This window comes from Cervus canadensis, chromosome 4, assembly GCF_019320065.1.
Source record: "Cervus canadensis isolate Bull #8, Minnesota chromosome 4, ASM1932006v1, whole genome shotgun sequence".
Classification (NCBI taxonomy): Eukaryota; Metazoa; Chordata; class Mammalia; order Artiodactyla; family Cervidae; genus Cervus; species Cervus canadensis.
This window is the reverse complement of record NC_057389.1, coordinates 15,125,184-15,134,287: the sequence shown is the minus strand read 5'-3', so window position 1 is coordinate 15,134,287 and position 9,104 is coordinate 15,125,184. Positions and strand designations below refer to the sequence as shown.

At 39.3% G+C, this 9,104-nt stretch overlaps 1 protein-coding gene across 1 annotated transcript in view; it reads right to left on the bottom strand.

Annotated features, from left to right (window-relative positions):
• Positions 1-306: 306 nt before the first annotated feature.
• ELL2 (elongation factor for RNA polymerase II 2) overlaps positions 307-9,104 on the bottom strand; it is a 70,009-nt gene continuing 61,211 nt past the window's right edge. Inside the window, exons 9-12 of the mRNA XM_043464609.1 lie at positions 7,661-7,727; positions 3,199-3,370; positions 1,031-1,075; positions 307-939 (exon numbers count right to left, since the gene is read on the bottom strand). Coding sequence (XP_043320544.1) covers positions 823-939; positions 1,031-1,075; positions 3,199-3,370; positions 7,661-7,727 — 401 coding nt within the window. The 3' untranslated portion in view covers positions 307-822. The remainder of the gene's footprint in view (positions 940-1,030; positions 1,076-3,198; positions 3,371-7,660; positions 7,728-9,104) is intronic.

The following is a 9,104-nucleotide window of genomic DNA, read 5'->3' as shown; positions in this document are numbered from 1 at the left end:
TCACATCCACACCACCTCTGCACGCACACAGGTCGAGCACACGCGTTCAGACGCTGGTAGGCCACAGTGTGCTTCCCACTGCTCTAATCAGATGGGAGGCAGTGTAGCTGATGAGTAACCACACTAGATACACAACTAGCAAACACCTTAAGGCAACCATTGCAATGGGGGGTTAACTTGCAGGGCGAATTTACTGCTCTAGATCAAGTCAGCCTGTATTACAAGTGTGTGTATAGATCTATACACGTACTCACACACCTTTCTATTTCTTAACCCTCCAAAACAATGTTTTAACTTTTTTTTTTGTATTTTGTGCAAATTTCTAAATGTTCTACCATTTAAGGCAAAGAGTTCGCATTAAGAAAGGTCAGAAAATAGGCTTATGTTTATCCAAAAGCATTTCACCTTGCATGTTACTGCTTTTTTTTTTTTTTAAACATACGTAACTTTGAAGTGTGGACACTGGATCCCCAATATCTTAAATTAAAAAAAAAAATCATTTCTAATGACAAACACAGTTTTTAAGGAAAAAAGTTTGATTTGAAGTACAGACACTGGATCCCCAATATCTAAAAAAAATTATTTCTATTGACAAACACAAGTCTTAAAGGGGAAGAAAGGACCAGAAAAAGCAGCTTCAAAAATGCAAGGAAGCAAAGTAAATGGGAAAACAAGAAAAAAAAAAAAAAGATAACTCAAGTTTACTAATACTGAAACTTTCAACAGGCAAAGTTTCATTTTTTAGAATTTTGAGAGCAACTCATTTGGAATTTTAAATAAATAAGCTTAAGTTTATTCACATCTTCTGGTCCAAGCAGAGCTCTAGTGCCATGACTCTGCTTGCTGTTGGTCAAATTCACCTATTAGTCTCTTGATGTGAGCTAGCTTGTTATGAAGATACTCGCATCTGTATTTTTCTTCGTGGTAATTGGGACTAGACTGTGGATGGAAAAAAAACAACACAGGAATAAGACTATGGAATTCATAACACTTTCTCAATGAGGTCAGAAAACTAAGTGATGATACCTACCTGCTTTATCTTCTGATATTCTTGTAAGACTTCTTCATGAACATTCTAGAAAATTAACAATTAGAAATCAGAAGAGAACTTTTTTATTTGTGGTATAAACAGATAACTCACAGTTGGCAAGGGTGTGGGAAATATTAATGATGGAAGGTAATTTGGTACAGTCTTAAAGGAAGGCAGTTTAGCAATTGCCATTAAGATTGCAAATGCAAAGCTGACTCAGTACTTATACTTCTTTGAGATTACTTGTACCTGAATGAAATGACACATGTTCAGTGCTACTTGCTGCAGTGCTGTTTGTAAAGCAGAAGAAAGCAAACACAGTCTAAACATCCACTAGTCCAAACAAAGGAATACTAAGAGGCCATTAAAAATGAGGTAAGTGCTGTATGCGCTTACATAAAAAAATTCTCTAAGATATATGTTGTTTAGTGAAAAGAGCAAAGGACGAACAGTTTTATGTAGTTTGGTATCAATTGTTTATAACGGAGAAACATAATATTATATTCTGAGAATTTTTAATGAAATCAGATAATGTAATAAAATACCTCAACTTACTGGAACATAAGACAATGGTGCATCTTATGGATGATGACATCTTAGGTTCAATTAAACATGGTATATTTGTGAACTTACTTGTGTATATCTTACAATCACACAGCCTTCTCAAAGAATACACTGGGAACTGGTAACACTGATTTCCCCCAGGGAGGAGAACCGAGTTGCAAGGGAAGAGCTAACCCTTCTGTACCATATGACCTGATATACTATGGATCTGACCAGTTTCCAAATGCTTACGTTTGTTCTGCACAGCTCTAATCATCTCACTCTATGGATGGGATTTTGAGTATTTTCAGGCAAGTAAGTAACCTTCCCAAGGTCACACAAATAGAGTAGAGGTAGGAACCAAATGCAAGCCGCCTGGCTCTGGAGCTTGCTCCTAACCACTAAGCAATTCTTAGAATTACATTTTACTTTAAATATAATTGTGGTACCCTAGTAAATAACTATAGAGGAAAAAAAAAAAACTCCTCCTAACCACTATATCACTAACTTCTTGCACTCCCAACCACCTACTCCTCTGGCAAAGTCTTCCATAACTTTAGGCAGCTTGTTTAAAAGATGAAGGCCCACTAATAGAAGACACAGTGAATCTCTAGGGCTTCCTTGGTGGCTCAGCTGGTAAAGAATCTGCCTGCGGGAGACCTGGGTTCGATCCCTGGGTTGGAAAGATCCCCTGAAGAAGGGAAAGGATACCCACTCCAGTATTCTGGCCTGGAGAATTCCATAGACTATAGAGTCCACGGGGTTGCAAAGAGTTGGACACAACTGAGTGACTTTCGCTTTCAGGGCATAGATGCTTTTTCTCATGTAGGTTCCTGCCGGAACAACAGTGGACTACGATGGAGACACCATTTGTGGCCGTGAAATGTGACAAAGTTATCTATCCTAAACAAGGAGGGGAACTCCCATTTATACCAGTGCTTTGGCTGAGAGCTCTAAGAACACTGTGGAGACAGGTCAGGCTTCTCCTGCTGTGTGTCAGCTGTAGTAACATACCACTTAAGGCAGACGCGTGAGAGCGGATTAACACCTGCTAACAGACGTCAGTAGCTGCAGTAGCTGGGAGCACCACGCTTTTCTTCACTTAAACCCCAAACCAGAGTGGTCTTAGGCTCCCTTTAATATTCTATGCCAGGCTGAGGTTTAAAATAAATAAATTTACTCAAAATAGTAATTTTGGGAAATAGCATCAGATAAGAACTATAGTCTGAGTTGAGTAGGTAACGCAGTCAAATATTTTGATGAATCCCAAATCCAGCCTTTTGTTTTTTCCTATTTAGTCATCTGTATTTTTCTTAGTACACTACATGTTATGTCACAGGAAGTATATAAGTATATATTACACATTTTATACATATTATGTAAAAATAGTGATTTTTTTTTTTTTTACATTGGCGGAAATAGAGGCTCATCATGTTACTTATTTTTAAGAACTATTTCAAATATTTATTTTCTTAGCTAATTCTAAGTCAAGGCCAAAAGCTGCAGAGAGGTTGGTCTGTGAAAGGACCTGTTCTAAAGGCTAGTAGGATGTCTGGGGATGGGCAGGGTAGAGAGGAAGAAGGTAAAATATGAAAGTCAGTCCATCTAGGAGCACATGTGTTTACCTGATACTCTTTTGAGCCTGGAGAAAGGCGCTTTCGCTGTGCATCCAGTTTGATAAATCTTCTAGCCACAGTCTCCATCCTGGCATGCAAGGCCCTATATTCATCATACTCAGCGTTGAAGTCATCCTTGTAATTCTGGCGTTGCTCGTAGGAGACGATGGCAATATATTTTCTAATAAGACAAAAGGTAAATGGAGAGGAGCTGTAGAACAAATACGATGCACAATATTTAAGCCAAATATTTGGAAACCACATCTGTGCGTTGTTTCCCTAGGTTGAGTCCCACTCTACCACTGCTTGCGACCTGCCATTCCTTCAAAGACCTTCCAGGTGAAATTATCCCACAGCAGAGTTTTAAAACCTCGGTGAAGGAGAATAAATGTGGGGGGGGGGGGGGAAGAGGAAAACCATGGTGGCAATGGAATGAAAGTGCAACTAGAAGTCAGCACTTACACAGAGGTAGATTCCCCACCTTTCTGTACCTGAAATAACTGACTGCCACATTAGCGGCAGGGGCCAGCCCGTCTGTTAAGAGTCACGCGGAGACAGGAGGGCTGGTGGGGCACTGTGAGACCAGGAGAATGTCACACAGTCACCAAGGGCTGAAGGCAGAGCTCTCTCTAGACCTGCTGCTTTACGAGAGGGAGTCTCTGTCTTTCGGCCTCTCACACCTGCTGCCAGCAAGGTGCCTCAGGCTGTTCCCCTGCCTCTCCTCCCATTTCTGACAAGGCAAACATAAAATACAAAAGGGGGATTGTTTTACCATTAAAAAAAATGAGAGACTAGGAAAGATAAAAAGGGGGAAAAAAGGAATAATTCTCTAGCTCTTTTCAAACATTTACTGTCATACTGTAACATAACAAACATTACTGTAACAGAAAGCCAGTTTTATACTGTTAGTTTATTTTCTTAATAGAAAGGCTACAAATGTTTTACCTCAGGGTGTGAGTATCTCTAGGGACCTAGACAGTGAAGGTCATCTTCCCAGTGTCAGTCTGTCAGTGGTGGTAAGTAAATCCAACAGAATTTTAATATTAAAGTTAATATCATTTGTGGATCTGGGTCTTTGCAATCTGTGCTCCTGTCATGGGATGCAAAATTCCCTTGATTTTTTGAGATAAAAACTGAGATTTTGAAGCAGTTTCAGGCAGGAGCTTCAGGGTGCCCTGGGGGTACACATCTATTCTTTATTGAAGAAGATTTTGGGAGTTCAGTCCTCTCCAGAATGGTTTTACACAATCTTACCAGTTTTGTTGAAAATGCAAAATAGCACAGATGTCTATTTGCAAACATGAGAAAAGTGATGCAGTGAGCAACCTTAATGTCCTCATTAATATTTTTATTTATGCTGAGTTAGACCGTGTGGAGGTTTAATTTTCTAAGTGTAATTGAGACAGTGGTAGTACGCTGATTTAAAGCTAGCCCTGCTAGTGTACTTGCTATAAAAGGAACCTCACCAGCCAAGCAGGGAAGCTGTCCTCTCTAGAAAGGTTCCTGGGGATAAGCATTCACAAGCAAAACGGCTTAGCTGAATCTCAGGTTCCATTTGTTATATAAAACATTTATCCCACTTTCTTCAAAATCACACCTGAGGCCACACCCTCCTTATTTAATTTAATTACTCCCTCAGGGAAGAGAGTACCAAAGTGGCCAACAGTTGTGTTGCTATTATAGAAGATTATTTGGTTATACTGACATTTTAATGAAAAGTATTTTGATATTTTTAATAAATACTGTTATGATTCTGCAGTTGGTTCTTAATGTAGTGATGGAATAAAATGTTAAATACTTTGGATAAGTCACAACCACAATCTTATTAAGAAGTGTTCATATTATTAAAAAATTAGGACTGTTGTGGTTCAGTATGAATTATTCAGAGGCTGGTCATTAAAGGTTTTATAGGATGTCCTTTTGGTTTTCTTAAGAAACAGGTTTAAGTTCTATATTTTTAGTGATTTTTCTGATATTTCATGCTTTATCACTATTTTAAGAAAATCTGCAATATTTATATAAGATAGCTTTTGTTAAAATAAACTGCTTTTGCTTAAGTAAATTAAGCAGTCATGGAGGTTATGTATTTTCATGATTTTTAAGAGCTAGAAAATGACAAACATACAGAAATGCATTGAGGCAGATGCAGCAACCATCTGTAGATCAGTAAATTAAAAACAAGTTATTAAGTACAGAATTAATTGTTAAGTTGACAAAACATAGCAACACTCTGAATACATGAGGGAAAGGTGAGAATTACTTTTGAGTCTCTCCGCATGATTTTGTCCTATGTAACAAATATACGGCAGTATTACTATTATATAAGAGGAATTCAAAATCCATGGAAAGAGAATGAGAGCACAGGACTGCAGGTGTTATTTGAGGGGGCCACCTTTTGGAGAGGTGACCCACATCAGTGGAACCAGGCACTGTCCCCCATCCATCCCTGACCTGGCTAACAGCGGCAGCAGCTTTTCCAGCCACCACCACCACCAGCTCTTGCCAACACAGACTTTTTTTTTTTTTTTTTTAAAGTTTATGGCCCATTTTAATTTTTATTTATTTATTTATTTATTTTTAATTTTTTATTAGTTGGAGGCTAATTACTTCACAACATTTCAGTGGGTTTTGTCATACATTGATATGAATCAGCCATAGATTTACACGTATTCCCCATCCCGATCCCCCCTCCCACCTCCCTCTCCACCCGATTCCTCTGGGTCTTCCCAGTGCACCAGGCCCGAGCACTTGTCTCATGCATCCCACCTGGGCTGGGGATCTGTTTCACCATAGATAGTATACATGCTGTTCTTTTGAAATATCCCACCCTCACATTCTCCCACAGAGTTCAATAGTCTGTTCTGTATTTCTGTGTCTCTTTTTCTGTTTTGCATATAGGGTTATCGTTACCATCTTTCTAAATTCCATATATATGCGTTAGTATGCTGTAATGTTCTTTATCTTTCTGGCTTACTTCACTCTGTATAAGGGGCTCCAGTTTCATCCATCTCATTAGGACTGGTTCAAATGAATTCTTTTTAACGGCTGAGTAATATTCCATGGTGTATATGTACCACAACTTCCTTATCCATTCGTCTGCTGATGGGCATCTAGGTTGCTTCCATGTCCTGGCTATTATAAACAGTGCTGCGATGAACATTGGGGTGCATGTGTCTCTTTCAGATCTGGTTTCCTCAGTGTGTATGCCCAGAAGTGGGATTGCTGGGTCATATGGCAGTTCTATTTCCAGTTTTTTAAGAAATCTCCACACTGTTTTCCATAGCGGCTGTACTAGCCTGCATTCCCACCAACAGTGTAAGAGGGTTCCCTTTTCTCCACACCCTCTCCCAGCATTTATTGCTTGTAGACTTTTGGATAGCAGCCATCCTGACTGGCGTGTAATGGTACCTCATTGTGGTTTTGATTTGCATTTCTCTAATAATGAGTGATGTTGAGCATCTTTTCATGTCCAACACAGACTTTTAAGATGAGAGAGTACTCAGCATGGTTTCTTGGATTCCTTTTAGTTAAGAGATGATAACCGGCATTATCATTCCATGCTGTATCATTCCCAAATAAGTATAGCTTTCACCACTACTGTTAAGCAAAGTAACACATTTTTAGTGTAAAATGTTTTCTACTCTGGAAATGAACATTTCATGGGACACGGAGCACTAAACCGCATAGTTTAACTTTGTTACACCATGAGATGCTACTGATAAAGAAAAAATGTTCGTACAGCCCAGGTTCCATTTTCCAGTCTACATGTAAGCTATCTGTTAATTTTCTAAGCTACTGGTGGGTAAATCTGTGTGTCCTTTCACTCTCCATTTTTCTAGGCTCTTGCAACTTAATTATTTTCTTCTTACAAAAGCCTTTGAGTCTGTAAAAAAAAAAAAGCTAGAATTATGTGTCCAAGTTATAATTTCTGTGATGACCAGTTGTAAGAAAGTCACCAGCTTAGCATTTAGCAACTTGTTGTCACAACAAGAAAAATTTTACTGCTCTCTCCTCTTAATTTGATGGCATAGCTTTATTTAAATCAAAAGCCATCTATCTCTACTTTGTATTAACTGCAGAGGCTTAAGCACTTTATCAGTAATAAACTGTCCCTTTGGGCGGGGGTCCCAAATGAATGACTGTGTACTGACAGACTGTCAGCTTTGAAGAGTGAGATCCCTGAAATCTTCCATAATCAAATGCTTGGCCTGGCCTCAGAACAAAGGACAGGCTTCTCTATACTTAAAGGCCACCGAGCAGAGCTCAGGGTAGGGGCAGGCACAACCTGTTGAAGCTGACAGGAGTGGACTGGGGACAAGCAGGCTTATTGGCAGCCTTTCAATTGCAGGGGTGGCTCCAGGACTCTATTTCTGGAACGGCTTACTTTTCTGATTTGCAAATTATGGGAAAAGAATTTGCATACTTTCTAAAATTAAACAGTTCTCCCCCATCGGCAGACATCTGAACTTACATCAAATAATCTGGGAGTTCAATTGTTGAAGAAGGCTCCGTGGAGGCAGTGCAATCCTCTTTAACTCCTGCAAAGAAAAAAATATATATATATATATTTTTTCAAGCGTTCACCAAACAGTATGGTTACAAAATGCCTATAATTCTAAAATAGATCAGAAACATCTGGAACACTTTTCCTCAAATTCTATTCTTCCATCTCAATAAGCAACAGCGAGCAAGGAATACAATTGAGCACGAACAGTAGAGGCCCTGTGACCAGCGCCAGCAGAACCGACGCCAGGCATTGAAAGCACCCTGGCTACTGCAGTGTCTGCACAATAGAGGAATTCCATCTTAACCCAAGGTCAGTCTTCTATGCTTTCAACAACAGTTGTGGCATCTGCCCAGCAATTCAAAGACTGTGGTGGCAGATGCAGCGAGACAATGGGAGATACAAACTTTATATCAACATCTATTTTTCGTAGGATTCAAACAAGGCAGATGAGATAATGAAGTCAGGTAGCAGACTGCTTCAATCACTGTATTTTTGCTGCTATTCTTTTTGTATGCAGACAGCACAATTGGGCAGGAAGTCTCCCCATCAGTTTTAAGTAATTTAAAATGTTATTAGTGAACAATTTACACTCCTCTAATCTCTAACCCTCATAGTCATACATTGCTTTTTTCTTAAAAGGCCAAAATAGATAGATAAATAAAGTGCCAGTCACTCAGAACTATGCTGTGAATCCCTCAGTATTCCATTTGTTTGAATGTACCACTTCCAGAGGGTATGTTTAGACTTTTTATTAGGTAATTTTTTTATCATTCAAAGTAGAATTAAACTAGTAACTCAAACCCAAGGCCTGCCTGCTGGCAAAACATACATGTTCAATATTAAACAAGAGTGAGTATTTAATAATTTCTTGGTTTAATATTTTAAAGGACAAAGCACACTAAACAAATTATGCAGACTTTGTGGACTTACTGTGTGTGCGTATCTGATTCAGGCTTAGGTAAAAGCTTGTTTTTACAACAGCCCGAGTCTTAAAGGAAAAGGCATTGAGTGCTTGCCACCTGGCTTCTCCTTTGCCACAGACACCAGATAAATTCCAATGGGTGCAGAACATGTGGGTCTGAATCAGTCCTCAGTTTATGATAATCTCGACTGGCTAGGCCATCCTCAGTGAAGGATTTAGAGACCAGGTCTGCTGCTCTTGGCTTCCAAGTGGGAAAATAGTCAAACCCTGCTGTAGGACTCAATGTTCTGGGATCCAGTCCTCCCAGCAGACGCCTCTGACTCAGGATTACCTTCTGATGGTGGAAGTATGGAGTGGAGCATACCCAGGAATCTGGCTGACTGAGCACAAAGTTTCACTATTCTCTCTTTTCTTGATCCAGCAAATTCAAGTATGATAGTGTTTGAGGGAAAAAGCTTACAGCTGACTCTTGGGCTGCTATATACT